Source organism: Saimiri boliviensis, chromosome 19 (assembly GCF_048565385.1).
Source record: "Saimiri boliviensis isolate mSaiBol1 chromosome 19, mSaiBol1.pri, whole genome shotgun sequence".
Lineage (NCBI taxonomy): Eukaryota > Metazoa > Chordata > Mammalia > Primates > Cebidae > Saimiri > Saimiri boliviensis.
This window is the reverse complement of record NC_133467.1, coordinates 33,860,408-33,880,436: the sequence shown is the minus strand read 5'-3', so window position 1 is coordinate 33,880,436 and position 20,029 is coordinate 33,860,408. Positions and strand designations below refer to the sequence as shown.

The 20,029-nt window shown below is 44.2% G+C and overlaps 1 protein-coding gene across 10 annotated transcripts in view; it reads right to left on the bottom strand.

Annotated features, from left to right (window-relative positions):
• ARHGEF11 (Rho guanine nucleotide exchange factor 11) overlaps window positions 1-20,029 on the bottom strand; it is a 112,856-nt gene that overhangs the window by 24,905 nt on the left and 67,922 nt on the right. For 8 of the 10 annotated variants that reach the window (XM_074389635.1, XM_074389637.1, XM_074389639.1 and 5 more), the window contains 10 exons: window positions 19,357-19,535; window positions 18,128-18,199; window positions 12,536-12,655; window positions 10,853-10,898; window positions 10,141-10,217; window positions 8,832-8,969; window positions 4,199-4,273; window positions 3,880-3,981; window positions 2,661-2,759; window positions 1,150-1,192 (listed from right to left, as the gene is read on the bottom strand). In XM_074389635.1, coding sequence (XP_074245736.1) covers window positions 1,150-1,192; window positions 2,661-2,759; window positions 3,880-3,981; window positions 4,199-4,273; window positions 8,832-8,969; window positions 10,141-10,217; window positions 10,853-10,898; window positions 12,536-12,655; window positions 18,128-18,199; window positions 19,357-19,535 — 951 coding nt within the window. The remainder of the gene's footprint in view (window positions 1-1,149; window positions 1,193-2,660; window positions 2,760-3,879; window positions 3,982-4,198; window positions 4,274-8,831; window positions 8,970-10,140; window positions 10,218-10,852; window positions 10,899-12,535; window positions 12,656-18,127; window positions 18,200-19,356; window positions 19,536-20,029) is intronic. The other 2 variants (XM_074389641.1, XM_074389643.1) reach the window with 1 other exon arrangement.

Here is a 20,029-nt window from a genome sequence, read left to right as displayed (position 1 = left end):
GGAAGAGGAGGCCTGGACCTCTCAGATCATTCCTGAATTCAGGACCGGAATCCTGATATACAAAGTCCACGGCAAGGACAAAAATATTTTCTGGATGTTCTGTGCTCCATTGAGAGAAGTATTAAAGCCCCTCTCATCAGATGTGTCTAAGTGCCATTCTGACATCCAAGGGCAGACCTCTGAGAGGCTTGCTCCCCTCTACTGCCCCAGAAGCAACTCAACAAGGCTAAAAGGCAAGCACTTCACATTCCATGAAACCTGAGCTCCCCAGTATTAACCGAAAGATGTCTCTCCTCTAGTTCCTGCATCCATCCCCACCCAGGCCAGGCTAAGTTCCTGGGAGCTGTGCTTCACTCTCACTCTGCTTTTGAGAAAGCTCTGTTCACCCTCTGCCTGGGTCCATAAGCTCTCCTCCCTGTCACATGTGCCCACAAATCATCTCTTTCTAAATGCAGCTTCCAGTTCCTGTCCTCTAAAAAGCTGCTAGTGATTAGCTTCTCGGGCTGGTATCACCTTAGACCGCCTCTGCTTAATTCTTCTTCTCATGATTAGAAGGAGAAGGGAGCCGGGCACCATCTAGCCTGCTGGGTCCTCACTCTGGACTAGCTGCTGTCAGTTCCTTAACTTTCAGAAGTAAAGGAACAAAAATAACCCCCCACCCCACCTCACCCCCCCAAAAAAAACCCAACAAGAAAAACCACCCTAGAGATTCTAATTCTGCAGGAGGATGGAGTGAGGCCCTAGTTTCTCTATTTTTTGTTCCCCAAGGGATTCTTGATAATCAACCTGGCTTAGGAATCCCGGATCAAGTCTGATTTCCTCTTTGTACAGATAAGCCAGCGGAGGCCCAGAGAGGTCGTGTGGAAGGGTGGCAGACATGAACCTAGGTCTCCTAACTCCAAGTCCACTGTCTTCCCATGACAAGCTCCCCATGGCAGAGCGAGCGCCTAGGCAGGGTCTGTCCCATTTGCACCTGTCCATTAGCTACTGTGCAGTGTTCTGGAGCAACTGTCCTATGGGTCCTTTCCCCTATTAGAGGATGGTTGCCCAGGGACAGCGACTATGTCCCTTCTGTCCACTGGAGCCTCCTGAGAGCTCAGGAGAAGAAAGGCACCAAGCGGAGACTAACTGACCAATGAGCCAACTTACCAATTTCAGCCTGTAACATCTCAGGGATCTTCACTCTCAGAGGCTAAAAAACAGAAGCGTGGAGCAGAAGTGGTCAGGTCTGCACACTCCAGAGAGATGAACAGCGTGCAGGGTGAGGGGGGCTTGGCCACATGCCTTTTTGCCTACATCCGCCCACCATCCTTCTCATTACTCTTCAACTGTACACCTGAATTCTAGACTAGGGTTTTTGGGAAACGGAGTCTGAGGCTACAGAGCAAGCTGGGACTATATGCTGAGAGCAGCACATGCAGTTTTTTCCATTCTTATTTCCAGGCCATTAGAGTACATGGAATGGCATGCTGTCCAAAAAGTGGACCTGTGCTCACTTAGCGGCAAGGGAAAAGCCTTCATCAGGCTATGTGGTGAACTTTTCCTCCCCCCGACTCCCAAGGGAAAGCTAGCCTATGTCACCCAGCCTTGCAGTTAGTATGGTGTCTGGCTTTTGCTACACAAGTCCTTGAAACCTGAGTACTGGAGCGGCTCCAAACAACCAAGAGAGAACAACCGGCAGCTCTAACCTCTCCACTCAAGACCCATTTAAGGGGGCAAATATGAAACTCTTTTTTTTGGAGACAGAGTCTCACTCTTTTGCCCAGGCTGGAGTACAGAGGTGCAATCTCAGCTCACTGCAATCTCCACTTCCCAGGCTCAAGAGATTCTCCTGCCTCAGCCTCCTGAGTAGCTGGGACTACAGGCGCACGCCACTATGCCCAGCTAATTCTTCTGTATTTTTAGTAGAGACGGGGTTTTACCATGTTAGCCAGGATGGTCTTGATCTTCTGATCTTGTGATCCACCCGCCTCGGCCTCCCAAAGTGCTGGGATTACAGGTGTAAGCCACTGCGCTTGGCCAAAGCTCTTAAGAAAAACCAATTTTCCCCAACCTCATTAACCCTACTAGCTTACTGCCAGAAGAATAAAGTCACCTTGGAATTAGTTGAGTTGATTAGATTAGAAAGTCTGGGACGGCAGTTGCCCTCTGCAGGCAGAAGTGCTCTTGCCCGTGGGATCCCTGACACACCCCTGGGAACTCTGCGCCAATGCACAGGGTGCTGCCTATCCCAGACACTCAGAGGCCTCCCACCTCTGACTCCTGCCTTTGGCTTCAGAAGCCAGGATTCTCCTCTTGCCTCACTGATCTAGATCATCTGATGTCTCTAGACCTCTGTTTCTTCAGCCCAGAGATGGGCAAGGCAAGGACAGCTGGGGGAATCAAGGTGCTGAATCGGGGGACAGTAAAGAGAATCTGGTACAATCTCCTCCCCCAAACATTCCAGAGAGATACAATATGTATCCTACGTGGAAAAAGAGGTCCAGCGAGATTTTTTGAGAGTGGCGCTGGAACAGAATCCAGGGATACTAACATTTCAGCCTAGATTTCTCTTTAAGAACTTGTCTCCGTTTGGTCTGAATGTTTTGCTTAATTTTCCTCTGCCTCTGGGTAGTTCAAAGAATATAATAAAATTATAATCCAATCTCTGACCGCCTCACCGCATTTTTCTCCAGGAAAATACTCCAGATGTCTTTCCCCAAGCTTCGGGAGTCTTTGGGGCTTGTCTGCTGATAAACTTCTGCACACAGGTAAAAAAGCTAGGAGGAGAGAGAACTGGGTTAGGGCAGTGGTTTTCCCCCAGCAGTAATTTTGCCCTCTAGGGGACATCTGGCCGTATCTGGAGACATTTTTAGTTGTCACAATTACTGAGCGAGCATGGTGCTATTGGCATCTAGTGGGTACAGCCCGGCGACGCAGCTCTATTTCCCCAAAGCCGCAGGACAGTCTACCACAACAAAGAATTCTCCAGCTCAGAACTGTGCCGAGGTTGAGAAAGCTGGGCTCACACTATTTCAGAAACCTGTGGTAAAATAATCCCCACCCCCTTCCCACGGGCACAGCTTCAACACTGATCACGCCTCAACTCTGCATCCTCTCCACACGTGGTATTTCACTTGCGTCTTGTGCTTGTTTATGTCTTGTTTCCTAAGTGTTCGTGTGTTACTTCTCTCTGTGGTGTGCCCTGTCTTATTCAGGAATGCTTCCGAGTCACCAGCACTTGGACTTGCACACAGGTGTTCAGTGAATACCCGTGGATGGCTGTTCATTCTGGCTTCTGATGGTATCCCCAGAAAGACAAAACAGCAGCCCATGCCCCAGGTGAGAAGTTTATTCTGAAGACTACAACCCCAACCCCTCTCCTACATCTCCCTTTCCTTTCTAAGCAGCTGAGCAGGAGGAGGAGACTGGGAAGGCTGTGGCTCTGAGCGCTGTCCCCAGGCACTCTGGTCTCCATGCCCTCACATTCCCTCTTGTCATCATCTTCGCGTGGAAGACCCTTTCAGCCTCGCCATCTGCAAGTTTTCTCGCAGGGCTACTGTCTCAACTCCCTAGTCAGTCTGTATCTACCTTCATTTAAAAAACTCTAGGAAGAACAACTTCTCCAAGACGACATTCTGAACTGATCAAGAACGGGTTTTCCTGGCCTGGCCCTCTTACTCCTCCCTAGGCAAGTGACGTAGCGAGTCAGCTGTGTCATACAGTGAAAAGTCCCTTCTGCACAGGTTTCATCTTCTTGGCTATTTTGTCTCTGTCCTTGAGGTGCCCGGCTGTGCCCATGGATCTGACTTGTAACAGCTAGGGAGCAGAAACAGAGGCTAGAGGTTCTCTCTGTTCAGCACAGCAGGCACTCAATCAAGACGGATGCTTCTGACTTACCAGTGGACTGGGGTCTGCCTGAGAGAAGATGTAACGTAGAAAAACCCCCAGGTGAGCTGGCCGAGACTTCAGTTTCTCCAGATCCTGGAATATGATATCGCTCTGAAAGGCAGAAGGATGAGTGTGATGGGAGGCAGGGCACAGCAGCACAGCTGGTTCCAGCTTAGCTCCCATGTGATCCCCCTTCCTGGGTTCATAAGAGAACGGCTCCCCGCCCCAAGTTCCCTTCACAGCTGGTGCTAGTCAAACCGCTTCTAGTCAAGAGCATCTTGTATGACACACAAAAAATGATGAAAGGAGAAAACCAGGAAACCGTTACCTCGTTGTTGAAATAACCTGGGTCATAATCTTCCTCTGGGCCAATAATTAAAGGCTTTGGGCTTTGATCTACACCCTGGGGGAGAGAGTCAAGTTGTAGAGATGAGAGGTTACAGAGGACAGAGGGTTCAGCCACCTCAGTAAAGTCTGTTTAGTTGCAGCACACCCGGGTCTGGTGAGCGCTGGCATCTCACTCCCGCCCCCAAATCAGAGCACAGATGAAATGATTTCCACTTGCAGGAAGTCAACTGCTTCTGGGTGGGGCAGGGCAGATTCAGAGCAGCCTGATCACATGACGTATGAAGATGGGAAGTAGGAGAAAATGTTCTCTTCCTGTTTGCAAAAGATCTGGGGAGGGACTGTCAGTCAACAAATTTAAGAGCCTATGCTCCCGCTGAACTGCTGGGATGGGGGTTCTGTTTTCCTTAACAGACTTAACAGCCACCACCACCCCAAACACTTACACCCTCCAAACGAAGTGTCTACCACAGTGCTACTGAACAGTTACTCTGTGCCTAGTAAGTACGGCTGGCTAAATAACTGTCAGGGACTCTACTAGTAGACCTCTGCCTCTCTGAATAAATGGAGATGTAGCTGATCTTTCTCTAACACCATCTGCATTATTTCCCTTGCCTGCTCAAGAATCTGTGGTAGATCCCCATTACCTGTCTAAAACCCAAATTTCTTAGTCTGGCTTTTTCTTTCTTCCTTCCTTATGCTAATTTAAATAAAAACCTAATCCTGATGGACATGCCACAGATTAGGAACGACGAGAGAGACTTCTTTTGCATAAACTTCTCAGATGCTGCACTGTACACATTTTTCTCCTAAAGGTTCTTTGAGCTTTCAAGGCTTTTCTACCAACTCTATTTCTCACTCAATTTCATCTCCTTCATTTCCAGTGATTCCCAACAAGGGCTCTGCTTCTGGAACCCACCCAGCTTGCTTGTGCCCACTTTAACCCAGGCCTATGATATCCTTCTAACCCACTTTCTTAAGGGGCTTTTCCTGACAGTTCCTCTGATGCTCCTCATCCCTTTTTTGTTTTCCTGGGTATTTATGGCCTCCATGCCCAGAATAAGTGAATCGCAGAATGAGTGAATCACTTGAGTGGCCCAGAGGGTATCTCAGAGACTAGAGTCCAATACGCACTAATTATTAAAAAAAAAGTGAGGCCCAGACAGACTGAATGTTGTGCCCAAAGCTGCAGAACCAGGCCTGATGTGCTGTATTTGTATTTCTCAGAAACATTCCGAGTATCCTCCTTTCCTAACACCTTAGTCTCTGAACCTCCTGGGTCCGAGAGCCCCAGGAGGTGGTGGGCGAACACTTCCGGCTCTCCTGAGCTCTCTGGTGAAATCTGAAAAGCACTAGGTTTTTGCTTGTTTAGGAGGAGGATTTTGTATAAAAAGGTCTTTACAAATACATATTCTTTCTGATTACAAAAGCGGAATATGCTGATTATTGAAAAGATGAGACATTATAGAATGATACAACAGAAAGTGAGAGGTCCTTATGCATCCATTTCCCTGCTGATGACAGTTTTATGGAAAGTCTAGGTTTTCTTCCTCTGCTGTTAACATTTATTACTATTAAGAACCCGGAATTATACTCTATTTACTCTTAACACTTGAAAATAGCAACTAAATAGTTTTCAGAAGACGAAAAAGTTTCGAAGAGGAAAACAAGGGCTCCAAGACCATTTACCCCACATCTGCTTCTATGAGCCACTTGAAGGAAAGCCTCTCCTAGAACAGTGTAGATGCCTGACCCCTTAGCAACCTGAACTTGGTCCTTTAGTTCTACAAAGACAGGGTTGTAGAGAGAGCAATGAACCAGTGGCTAGGATAGGAAAGAGCCCTGTGTTGGGGCCCAGGAGAACTGAATTCTAGTTCTGACAGTAACATGGTTAGTCCTTGAACATTCCTTTAGACTTCTTTGTTCCGGTTTTCCCATTTAACACATGAAGATTCTAATGGCCACCTTTTTTTCCTGATTGTGAGATTGCATGGGATTTTTGGTAAAGATCTGGTACAGCAGCTGGTACACTAGGCATTTTAATACCCATTAAATCCCTTTCCCCACCTTTCCCCTCCACATTCTAAGAATAACCAAACTTTATACAATGAGTAAAACTAGAGTATCATATGTTGTTGTCTTCTAATTCTTTTTTTTGAGAATTCAGCAGCCCAACCAGAATAGGCTCAGAGAGGCTTGCTCACATGTATTCTTTCGCACAGTAGCTCTTGATTAGAATTTTCTTTTGATGCCGCGTAACTCTAGCTTTATTAAAAAAATAGGTTCACCTAGGCCACAGTCCTCTTTTCTACAGATCACACTGTGAAACTTCAGCTTCAAGAAATTTAGGAGCTCTGTGTCCTGGATAAGCCCTCCCCTAAGATGCCACTCAGAAGACAATATTGATTACTCCCATTCCAAAGTATTCACTCATTCATTCACTACACATTATGAGGTGGCTCCTATGTGCCAGCTGCCTGCAGGGATAAAGCATGTAAAGTTGAGGTAAGCTGCGTAGGGAAATAACAGCAGACGGATAAATGCTCTAAGAGAAAAAAGATGCCGCTTGGAACCCTGAACTCCAGAGAGGACAAGTTTTCTAAAATCACAATGCCACCAAAGACAGCTCAGTGAGTAGGATCATCGTTTGCTCTGTTTTCTTCCTTGTGCAATCTCTCCCTTTATCCAAATTACTTTAGAGACCCCATCTTCTGAAGACCTCCTGGACTCAGTGATGGATAGGATCCCAGGGTCAAAAGAACTCCAGAAAGTAGCTTTCAAATTTTCTTTTGACCACGACTTCTACTAAATATGTTTTCATTGCAACTTAGTATACACATTATGTAATTAAAACAGAAGTTTCATGAAATTATACTGTAACCACATGTGATGAATCCTGATACTTTCTTTTCCATGCTATTAGATTCTACTTCATTGAAACAGATGCCATTCATGACCTTCAATATTGTTATCATGACTCACAAAAGGTGACAACCCACAGTTTAAAAATATCACCTGTATAATTCCTGACAGCAATGTTTTCCAGTGTGGGAAATGAAACTCAAGATGATTTTAAGTGAGATGATTTTTGTTGAGGGTCAAAATGATGTTAGGTGATATGGACATGGCATTAAATAACATTGGACATGGCATTAAGTAACATTGGCTCATATTGTAAGAAAGTTAGTTTCTTTTCAGTTCTCATTCCATCCTTTTGATTAACCCAGAAAAAATTTCAGCCTGGTGCCTGCATAGCTTTAATAGCTTTAATACCTTTAACCAAGGCAGAATTGGCCTCACTTAATTAAAGCCTTTGACAAGCAATAGAATTGAGCTAGAGTTTATTTTTCAGCTTGTTTTAAATTTTGTCTCTATTTTTTTTTTTTTCACAGCATCTGGCTATTTTATTTGTTTATTTATTTTTTAATTTTTTTTATTGCATTTTAGGTTTTGGGGTACAAAAACGCTCTATTTTTTTTAGTAATTTTTTACATCATGTAGTTTTAAATTGAAAGGACACAAAGGAGTAAATATAAAATAAAAAATCTTCCATCCACTTCAACCTCAAGCCACCTAATTCTCCTCCTCAGCGGCAATAACCATCAGTTTCTTAAATATTCATTCAAAGAGGTCTTAAGAAAGAGGCTTCTTTTCCTCTTTTTAATATAAATGGCAGTTTTCTTCTACACTGTTCTATATTTTTCTAGGTAGAATTTAACAAATTTGGTTCTAAACTTATATTTAGTGTTGCATTTACTCTGCATTTATAGTGTGTGATGTTGGTTTTAATTTAAGGTAATGACAGATTTCCTTAAGATGAATTTAAGTTTAAAGAACTGAATTGGCTTAAAAAAAATATATCAAGTAACCTTATACAGGTAGAATGTTGAATATTTAGATGTCTAACGACATCTGAACATTGTTAGATGCTAACGTTGTTAGACACTGTTGACAGTGTCTGAAAAACAACAGGACAATTCTCTGGCTCTCAAGTCAGTCCACTCCATTGCCAGACAGCCCAGCTTCTTTGCAAGCTGTGTGCATTGAGTCAAAACCCATCTTCTTGAAGTCTCTCCTGGATCTAGCTCTGTCCATGAGAGTGGGGCCTTTCAAATCAGGTTTTGCAGAAACTTAAGGCTCCATGGAAGTGCCGTTGAGGGCAGGGGGTTGCTGATCAGTAAAGGTCCTAGGAAAGTGAGGTTTTTTTTCTTTTCTATGTTAGGGTTCCAAATAATAAGTTTTTCTTTAAGAAAGGATTTTGCTAAGGAACAGGGAAAATGAAAATTAGTATCCTGGAGAAACACTGCCTAAACCTAATTCCTATTCTATAGACAGAAAGACCAGCTATCCGCTCCTTACCTGTTACTTCCTATAGATATATTCACCCACTCTTCACATAGAAACTGAGACAGCCTTACTTTCATATTTCTATTTATGTCATGTTCTCTTTCTTTCCTGTTTGCTCTCTATGTAAGTGACTGTCTCAAAGTTTGGGTCGCTGAAGCAGGGGGTCAGTCTGATGATCTAAGACCATGTACCGGTAACACGCACACCTCCAAATCTTGCTTCTGAGAAAAGAAGAAAGGAAAACTGCAGGGAGGCTCAGGATCACTCACCTGGTCACCGGCTGAGGGGACTGCTGCATCCGAGCCCTGCCGCCTGTGGTGCTGGGCCACCCTGGCCATGATCACAGGGGAGGTTCGAGGACTGTCTAGCCCAGGGTCTGACAGTACCGAGTTCCGATTCATCAATGACTAGAGAAACAGAGAATTCTGTGAAAAGGAACCTTGTCCAGAACACCCTCAAGGATCAGCTCATTTGGTGTTGGTGGCGATAACCATACTTACAACATCAGCTCAGGGAAGTGCAGTACTTGCTCTGTGCCTGGCATTAGACTAAGCCCTTCATTGCATATTATCTCATTCCATTCTCACAGTAGCCCTTTTAGGTAGTTACTATTATGCGTCCCACTTTCGCACAAAGAAACTAAGACTCCAAGAAGTTACAAGACTTGCTAAGTCAGAGAACTAGTCATGAGGTATATCCTGGACTTAACTGAGGCAGCCTCAGCCCACAGCACACACTCTTCATCACCAACTCTGTGGTATTCCAGATAATGTCAACTGTAGATTCTTTAGGATACCCATCCCACTCCACTTTCTCAATGACTTTCCCACATACGGATCCTTTCACATATATTTCATCATTTTCCATTGGACAGAGCAGTAAGAAAATAAAATTCCAACTGTTATCTAAAATTAGGTTTTTAACACATTTTCAACCACATAGTCACATATTTAATTACTCTGGCTAAGCACATATTTTGCTAACTTCATTACTACTTCTTCCACTCATTCTTAGTTCTATACTGCAGTTTACAGTTTACATAAGCAAACTGAGAACACCTGGAAGAGAGAAACTTTGAGTCAAAACCTGAAATTCTTGTAGTGACTCCAGAAAAGACAAGCTGTTCGAGAAGAAAAAGATCCACAGCAAAAAAAAAAAAAAAAAAAAAGACTCCCCCTTTTGAACAGGCTGGGTTCAGTGCATTAATCTAAGATGATGTTATTCCTGGACAGGTGGAAATGTGTTTTTGGTCAAGTCACTGTTTTAGATTATTTCATCTTTGCTCCCTCGCTCTCAAAGGCTTGCCACAGTTAATGCCGTGGCCTCCCTCTCCACCCTACTCTTTATGTAATAGAGTTGACTATGATAAAATGGAAGTCAGATTTGATAATCTTGCATGTTGGGTGCATTTGAAATTTCCGCTTTGGAACCCAGAGCACAGTGATTACATTCCTGGAAATGGAATGATGGAAGAGGCACACAGAGGCCTCAGTGCAGCCGGTAGGCAGCAGAGCCTTAGGGCAAGGGAAGGGATACCGAATGCATGTTTTGACCAGGGCTTGCCCTGCTGAGACTCACCTCACTGAGCGAAGGAAAGCGTTCTGTCCCAGAGTCCAAGCCACTGTCCCCCTCCTGGGAATCCAGAGAAAGCCGGCCTGAGAAGAAAATAGCTTATATAATATGGAAGGAGCTGTAGCCTGGGAGAAAGAGGGCCTCTATTCTGGGCACCTGTGTCCAGGGCAGGAAGGGGAAGCTGCCACCTTTTCTTTCACCAGTTTCCCTTCAGCTCTCTCATCCCATGACCCCTAGACTCAAACGCTTTCCTGGCACACCTCCCCTCTGCTCTCCTCACATCTAGCTTTCACCTGTCTCTGCACTTGGGCACAGGCTGTGTCACCACCTGAAAGAAGACTCCATTGCTCTCTCTCACAGCTAGTTTTGCCCCTCCACTCCTTCCCAGCCCTCTTCTGGTCACCACCCATGTGTTCTTACAACAAGTATTTGCTGAATTCCTTAATGCCAGGAGCTGTTAGTCAAGCTACTGTCTGGATCATTCTGGTATGTTCCAGGCCCCTATCTGTCCCATCTCCTGGCTATACACTCATTTCTACTGCCTAAGTTGTATCCAGCTTCCCTGTGTATTTGTGCTGCTTTCTCCCATTATTCCACTTCGCAGAGGGTAGGCATGATATATTTTCTTTCCTGGAATCTGCCCCATGGGGAGGAGAAATAGGTAAGAAACCTGGGTTAGAGATATGCCAGAGGAAAAGGGGGTGATGGGGGGACTTACCTTCTGATGGTCTCTGGCTGGTGTCACCATATAGTGAAAGTATGTCCTGAAACAGAAAGGCCCACAGGGTGGGCAAATTCTGTGAACCTCTCCCCCTATGGTTTCCTTCCACCAATCAGTGCCTGATTTGCTTACAATTAGTGGCCTCTTCTGCTTCATTGCCTCAAAAATGCCCAGCTAGAAGAGATATTGCTTCATTTGTACAGTTTGAGGATGACAATGACCCCTAATGGTGGAAAGGGAGCTTTACCATTAGCGAAATTCTAAAAGCTAGCTTTATCTAATCACCCTGGAGTGCCTTATTTTGGGTTGGATACAAGAAAGAACTTCTTCACCATCAAGAAGTATTAAAAAAATTCAAGCAGGTGACCAAGGGAAGATATAAAAGGTTTACCTTTGGAGATCTCTGAGGAGGAGATAAGACTGGCCTGAGACTAACTGAGCTACAGGATGTGGAGGAAGTGATGCTGATAGTGCTTTGCTGTTTACAAAGCACCTTTCCACGTCACATTTAATCTTTCAGTGGCTCTGGCTTAGGCATGTTACTCTCATGTTATAAATGAGGAAACAGAAGCTCAGAGATCTTTAGTAACTTGCCCGAAGTACACAGCAGGTCAACCCTAAAGCCGAGGTTGGAGCTCAGACCTTCAGATTCCAAGCTTCGTTTCTCAGACTCATCACCTCATAGCACAACTAACAGCGGCAGTGGCAGCAGCAAACATGTCCAACCCCCATATCAAAGGCATGCTTTAACTCTGACAACTGTGATCTCCATTTTATAAATGAGGAAACTAAGGCTCCTATGGATGAATTAACTTGCCCAGGAGTCTTTAAGCTGGTGAGAAGTGACGCTGGATTTGAATCCAGATGGTGTAAGTCCACAACCTGAGCTCCTACCTGTCAACCACGTAGTATGAGAAGTCCTTCAGAAAACGAAGCAGTTTACATTTATTTGCTTGTGTTTCCTAAACTTTTAAAATCTGGTATTCTCAAAGCAAAAGTAGATCATCTTTACATAATTTCTATTGGCTTTGGCAAATGTTATTCTTGGAGACCTTAAAGTTTCTGGAGAGTTACTTCTTATTTACCCAAAAAATTAAGGCCTGATGGAAAGCAGAAAGACACTAATAGCAACGTCCCTGAAGAAAATAGATAAAGAAACATCTACTCTCTGGAGTTTCTCATCAAGCATGGTTATCTGCTGATATAGATCCATCTCAACTGACTGGGGGTCTTTTATGTAGTCTGACTTTAAAAAGTGCTTGTATTTCTTTGAGAAGACTCATTACTTGAGGGTAGGTGGTGGGAAAGGATACCAGATGAAACACTGGGTAAAACCAGTATAGAAATACACATACACCCGCTATGAGGAATTACCCGAAGAGAAGGAGAATTCAGAGACTAACATTGACAGTGTGTTTACTTCATATTTCTTTCTTTCCATCGCCTATGCTGCTGGAGGGCAAGAAATCGGGTTTTTCTTTTTATGGTATCCCAAGCGTCACTACGGTGCTTAGCCTCTCTGGTGCTGACCTTGGTTTCTCTGTTAAATACTAAACACTTACTAGTTCAGCCTTGAGATCCTGGCATAATCCAAGAAGCTTTCTGTCCTTGCTTTTCCCCTCGCTCTAGCCCCAGTTGCACTGCATGTGGCCTTCCTAGAGCTGTGCCTGCGTCACTCACCACTGAGCCACCAGTCTCCTGCTGGATCTTCAGCTGTAACTGAGTGACTCGCCGCCGGGCACCTTCCATCTGCTCTTCCAGTAGGCTGTCAGGGTTCCGGCTATAGTCCTCACAGATACGCTGGGGATGGGTGTGGAGGAGAGCGGGGAGGGGGAAAGGCAGAGGAGAGGGGTGGTTAGCAGAGAATGGGTGACTCACCAGTGGGGAGGACAGGCAGTTATCCCAAAACAAAGAGGAGAGAGCAGAGGTCTCTGCCTCCAAGTAGATGCACGCTATTTCAACATCAGTTAGGATCAGAAAAAGATGTAAGTGATGAGAAAAAGAACATACGAGGCAACCAGTGAAAGACAAACACTAAGGCCTGTCCTAATCTGATCCATCCTTCAAGGCAAGCCTTAAGTCCCACATCCCAAAGGAGGTCTTCTTCAGCTATCACTCAAGTATGAAATATTTAAGTGACCGTCCAGATCAGAACATAAAAAAGTGCTAAAGAGGGAACTTAGACACAATGAGAACCACAAGAAATGAGAGGAAGCAGCATCAACTAGAGCAGCCAACACCTCTGCCAGTCCCATCCTCAGGAAGCTCCTGGAGAGCAGGTACCATCCCGGCACTTATCTAGCACTCCTCAGGGCATGCAGCAGGGGACAGCACAGGGGTGGAGGGCTTCACAGTCAGGAACACCTGCCTTTGAATTCTGGCACCTCCACTGACTAGCTGTATAGACTTAGGCAAGCTTGAATACATCCTCATCGATAAAATGGAGATGACAATACCTGCCACATGGGATGGGTGTAACAGTGGAGCAAGACTATGTATGTGAAGTGGTTAGCAGAACGTCTAGCGCAAAGTCACACACCTGAATACATGGCAGCTATTAACAGGAGGTGCTCCATAGCTTCACGGTGAAATAGACACTGGGTTCACATATTATCTAGGCTCATCTAGGAATTCACTGCTACCTGACAACCACTTTACAAATTCCCCATGTCTAATATTTCATCTTCTCCATGCCCATCAAGCCCCAACCCTTCCCTAGCCTTGGCAGATAACACTATCTGGTAAAAGCCTTCCCAACTGTACTCCATTTCAAAACATCTTTAGCCATCTTTTTTCCTGGCTCAGAAGAGAAGCGATGTCTAAATCTTTTACAAAGTTAAACCCTCTGACTGCCTTGGGCTCTTCTTGGACACTGTTCATATAGCTTCAAAGTCTCCTTTTTCCAATGACTCCTTCCCTCCATCCCACAAAATGTTCAAGTTTCCTGATTTAAAACAAAAATAAATCACCACAACAAAACTCTTTTGATCAATTCTGATGATTCTTCAAGCCACTGCCCCATTTGTTTCTTCTTTTCACAGCCAAATATTTTCTTTCTTTCTTTTTTAAAAGGGATATGAGCCTGTGGTTTTGTGGTTTTCTGATTTTATTTTATCGTATTTATTTATTCAAATAGACACAGGGGCTTGCTATGTTGCCTAGGCTGGTCTTCAACTCTCGGCCTCAAGTGATCCTCTGCTTTGGCCTCCCAAAGTGCTGGGATTACAGGTGTGAGCTGCCACGCCCAGCTCACAGCCAAATGTTTCAAAACATTAGTCTACAACTAGGGCCCTGCACTTCTTTGCTTCACATACACAATCTAGTTTCCTCCCATTACTGCACAGGCTACTCTTTCAAAAATCAAATAACAAGTAGTATGATATTAGAGGTTAGTGCCATGTGCTGTAGAAGCACATATGTCCCCAAATTCCATCCTCAGCTCTCTCCTCTCTGCACTGGTGCTCTGGGTGAGCTCTTTCAGTCACCCAGTTCCAAGTTTCAACTATCACCTTCATACTGAGGATACCCAAATCTCTATTCATCCCAGGCTTTTCTCCTAAGTTCAGCCCTGTTATCTCCATATGCCTGGTGCCTGAACGGAGATAACATTATCTGAATGTCTCATGGGCACCTTATACTCAGTATACCCAAAGCTGATCTTTATTTCCTTCCTCTAAGCTCTGCTCCTCTCCCCTATCTCCCTCTGTCACTGGTATCACTTGATCTACCCAGACACACAAACTTGGGGCCATCTTTTATTCTTTCTTCTCCTGCACCAATTGATAAGTTCTACTGATTGGCTCTCTCACATGTCTCCCATTGCTATCCCCTCCTTTTTGTTCTTACTCCTCCTGTTCTTGTTAAAACTGTCATTATTGCTGATCTACTGCAAAGCCTCCTAGATGCTTTCCTTACATTTAACAGACTTCTCCAAAGAACACTGGTTTGAAAACGTAATCAGTCCCCCATTCAAAATTCTTTAATTCCAACAGACTCCAAAACAAATTCCAAGCTTCTCATGGTATTCAAGGCCAGTAACACCTTCAGTCAAGAGATTCACTTTTTTTTTTTTTCTTTTTCTTTTTTTTCTTTTGAGACAGGGTCTTGCTCTGTCACTCGGGCTGGAGTGCAGTGGTGCGATTATAGCTTTGCAGCCTCTAACTCCTGGGCTTAAGCAGTCCTCCCACCTCAGCCTCCTAAGCAGCTAAGACTGCAGGAACGCACCACTGTGCCTGACCAATTTTTTAACTTTTTTAGATATGTGGTCTCATTATGCTGCCCAGGTTGTTGTTGAACTCCTAGGCTCAAGTAATCTTCTCACTTTGGCTTCTCAAAGTGCTGGGAATGCAGGCATGAGCCACCACTGCTGGTCCCACTGCCATTTTCAACGTTCTAGTAACAGCAGACTGAGCCCAACTCAAACATCCTTTATGAAGCCTTCTGATTATTGAATAAATCATTATGGCTTGTTTTGGGCTTCAAGAACATTAATTTTTTAAACTGTCACTGAGCTATAATTCATATGACATAAACATGACCATTTTAAAGTGTACAACTCAGTGGCCTCTAGTATATTCACGGAGTGGTACAGCCACCCCTACTATCTAATTCCAGAACATTTTCATAACTCCAAAAGAAAGCTGGTACCTGTAAGCTGTCACTCCCAATTTCCCCTTTCTCCACCCTCTGGCAACCACTGATCTACTTTCTGTCCATAAATCTGCATATTCCAGACACTTCGTGTAAGTGGAATAATGTAACTATAGACTTTTGTGTCTGGTTCTTTCACTTGGCATACTGTTTTCAGGGTTCGTCCACGTTGTAACATTTATCAGTACTTTGTTCTTTTTTACGGCTGAATAAAATCACATTGTATGAATGGACTATATTTTGCTTATCTGTTCATCAGCGGATAAACACTTGGGTTGTTTCTGCTTTCTGGCTATTATTAATAATGCTGGTATGAACGCTTATGTACAAGTTTTTGTGTGAACCTATGTTCTCAATTCTCCGGGAGAATTACCTGGGAGTGGAATTGCTGGGTCATATAGTATCGCTGTGTTTAATGTTTGGAAGAACTGTCAAACTGTTTTCTGGAGCACGTGCACTATTTTACACTCCCACCATCAGTGGTGGAATAGATTAGGATAGTGAATATGCAGACAAAACATAAATAAGTATTGTCAGATTTCTCTCCATCTCACAATGCTGGTTATTTTTCATTATTTTGGTGGCAGCCATCCTAATAGGTGAGAAGTGGTAGGTCACTGTCGTTTTCATTAGCATCTCCCTGTGAATAATAATGTTGGGCATCTTCACATGCGTATTGGCCATTTGTGTGTTTAGAGACTCTCTAATCAAATCCTTTCCAAGTTTCTAAATTGGGTTGTCTTTTTATTATTGAGCTAAGTCTTTTATATATTCTGGTATTAGACCTTTATCAGATACATGAATTGCAAATATTTTTTTTCCCATTTTTTCTAAGGGTTGCCTTTATTTTCTTAATAGTATCCTTTGACACCCAAAAGTTTTAAATTTTGATGAAATCCAACTAATCTTTTTTTTTTGGTTATGCTTTTGGTGTCCTATCTAAGAAACCACTGCCCAATACAAAGTCATGAAGATTTACTGCTATTGAAACTTTTTTCTCAGAGTTTCATAATTTTTAAAAATGCTTTTGGCTTTTACATTTAAGTCTTTGTCCATTTTGAGTTAAATTTTGTTTACTATGTGAGGTAAGGGTACAAATTCATTAACTGCATGTGGAATAGCCAGTTGCCCCTGCATCATTTGTTCAAAAGACTATTTTTTCTCCATTGAATTGTCTTAGCACCTTTGTTGAAAATCAGTTGACCACAGATGTATGGGTTAATTTACAGAATCTGAATTCTATTCCATTGATCTATAGGTTTGTCCTTGAACCAGTGCCATACTGTCTTCATTACCCTGACATTTGCCAATATATAAATATCAGCACTTATCATAATATAGCATATCTTCATTCATCCATCCATATCCTATAGAATCACTAACTCATTAAAGGAGAGGTTCACTTCTTGTTTATCTTTGAAACCATTCCAACGCCCACCCCTATCATTACTCCCATCTACTGCCCCAGCACGCACTCAGTACCTAGCATACAGCAAGAACTCAGTGCTTGTGAAATAAATACATGTATTTTTATATCTTTGTGTCTTTGACCTACACTGTCTTTTTACTAGCATTCCCTCCCCCATCTCTTTTACCTACTCAAGTACTGCTCTTCAAGGCCCAGCTGAAATATTATCCACTCTGTGAAGTCCTTCCCCATATTTCCCATTATTAATTAACTGTGCTCTCCTTTGTTCTCTTATTGTAAGCTCTTTGTTCCTCCCACTCTCCCTCCTACTGTAATTTAAATTTCCTCCATTAGATTTTAAACATGTTGAGGGGAAGAACCAGAATCTTTTTCATTTCTATATAGCCTAGAAAACAAAACAATTGATTTTTGAGACGGAGTCTCACTCTGTTGCCAGGGTGGAGTGCAGTGGCGCAATCTTGGCTCCCTAAAACCTCCACCTCCTGGGTTCAGGTGATTCTCTTGCCTCGGCCTCCCAAGTAGCTGGGCCTATAGGCGCGCGCCACCACAACTGGCCAATTTTTGTATTTTTAATAGATATGGGGTTTCACCACGTTGGCCAGGATGGTCTTGATCTCTTGATCTTGTGATTCGCCCACCTCAGACTCCCGAAGTGCTGGGATTACAGGTGTGAGCCACCACACCTGGCCAACCATGTTTTATATATGGTGGCACTTACATGTATGGCTGTAATAGGAAACTGGTTATTCTACTCCAGCAAATTAATCTACTTACTGTTCTCTGTGCACATCACTCCTATGCCTGAAAACTCTCTTTATTCATCCTTCATCCAAGTGCTCCCCACCTCTATCAGGCTGGCCCAGGACTCACCTGCCCCTTCCTTTCTTCTCTCTCTCCCTTCCTTTCCTTGGAAATGTCCCAGATAAACTCCATTGACATTTTTTTTTGGTCTACATATTCGCTATCCTAACCTATTACACATGGAGAATCCTATTCATTCTACTGGTGAAGTTCTGCTTTAATAAATTCTACTGGCCAATGATAATTCTTTAGTGGTCCAGAAGTTTCATTTTTTTAGGTTTCACTGTGATGGAATATTGCCTGTAAATAAAGTTGTGCACGTTGGCAGGCTGCTCTGAGAAAGTATTATTTCACTCAGGCAATGGCCAGTCTACCCTTGGCAGTGACCTTACCTGTAATTCCTTTTCTTCCTGCCTCAGCATATTCCTGAGGATCTGGGTGGCATGTTTTTGAACTTCGGGATCCTAGAGATGGAAAATATGGCAGTATAAGAGTCAGGGACGAACTCAATAGCTTAACTCTCTTCTATCTGCTGATTCTTGGGCAAGGAAAGCTGTGGGAGTAGAGCCTGAATCATAAGTATGTTTTATTCAGTACCTTGCTGGAATGCAGTAAACACAGATCTTATTTTGAGTTTATTCCCTAACTTCTAGAAACCTTGGCTATCATCACCTTTGGCATCAAGTTGCTCCCTAAAGTCTCCCAAGACTTGTGGGTTTAATCTTCATTCCAACTGAAAAATACTGTTCCCTATACCTGTCTGCATCTTGTCGTCTTTTAACTCTTCACATAGGTGTTCCTTCCTTGCTTCTAGAGCTCCCTTTCTACTTGCTTATTTGTTTTGTTTTTTCTTTGAGATGGGGTCTCCCTCTGTCACCCAGGCTAGAGTACAGTGGCACAATCACGGCTCACTGCAACCTCTGCCTTCTGGCTCAAACAACCCTCCTACCTCAGCCTCCTGAGTATCTGGGACCACAGATGCGTGCCACCATGCCTGGCTAATTTTTTTATTTGTGGTAGACAAAGGGTTTTGCCATGTTGCCCAGGCTGGTCTCAAACTCCTGAGCTCAAGTGATCCTCCCACCTCGGCCTCCCAAAGTGCTGGGATTACAGGTGTGAGCCACTGCACTGGCCTCTACTCGTTTTTGTCCTTTTCTGATCCTTCCCTCTACTGAGTGGGCTCTGTATTTTGCACCTTGAAGCAGGCTTTTCTCTAGGAAGCCTTTCCCCTATACCTTGACTTTATACCATACCCTGGTTAACACTGGCTAGCAACGGTCTTGAACAGATGCATTCTGTCCCTGCCTGAAGTGTGCACTCTTTCTCCGATGAGGAGTACTTTTGGAGGGCGCCCTTAGAGTCTTCCGCACATGTAGGAAACACGCAATGTTGCTGTGTGATAAAAGCACATATGCATTTCCATGGAAGGAGGACACTGAGGCAGGGAACAACTGTTACTGTGCAGGCCTCGTTTCTGCTGAACTCTTTGAGTCGTCTTCCGTATGTCTTTTAGCTTGCTCTGCTTACCACAGCCCCAATGGATTGAACCTGCTTTCCTCCCCAATGCAGAGCTCTTCAACAGGACATTAGGGTGAGGAAAGAGAGCCAGAAGGATCATTACCTGCAGAGGTCTGGGTCCTGTGATGCGTTGTGGAGGTGGTAGAGGTGGAGGAGGTGGCGGTGGGGGGATCGCTGGGGTGATTCGGGGAGCTCCTGCTGGGAATGGGTCCTGCTGAAGCCCAGGGATGCCCACGGATGAAGGTGAAGAGCCCAGGAGGGTGAGTGCGACATAGGCACCAGCTAGAGGGAGACAGAGACTTGAGAGACAGTCCAGGTACGGTGGTCGTGGGGGTGCGGGGGGACTGTTCTCCCTTGTCCTGTCATTAAGCTTATAATTCTGTAGATTAAGTTCTCCTCATTTTTAATGTCCCACCCGTTCTTTAATTCCTGCCTTCATGCCCTGGATGGACCCAAGTACCACTCCCTGCCTTTCGTTCATGCAGAGACCTCAACTAGAACTCCACTCATAAGTACCTGGGAACACACCCCACGGGCCGCCTCAGCAGCCCCCTTTTTCCCCCTTTATTTCACTAAAGTAAGTAGCCAGTGTCACACTCGGAGCATATTACCCACATGGCACAGACCAGGCACTCAGATTCTAGCCCTCTGCCCTCCCCAAACTTCCCACATTCTTAAATTCTTTCTTCAACATTTGTTGCTTCTATTTGAATATTTGTGCAGACTCAAACTGTTGAGCCTTCCTGGCTACAAACAGATTATTGTTGCTTTTCCCT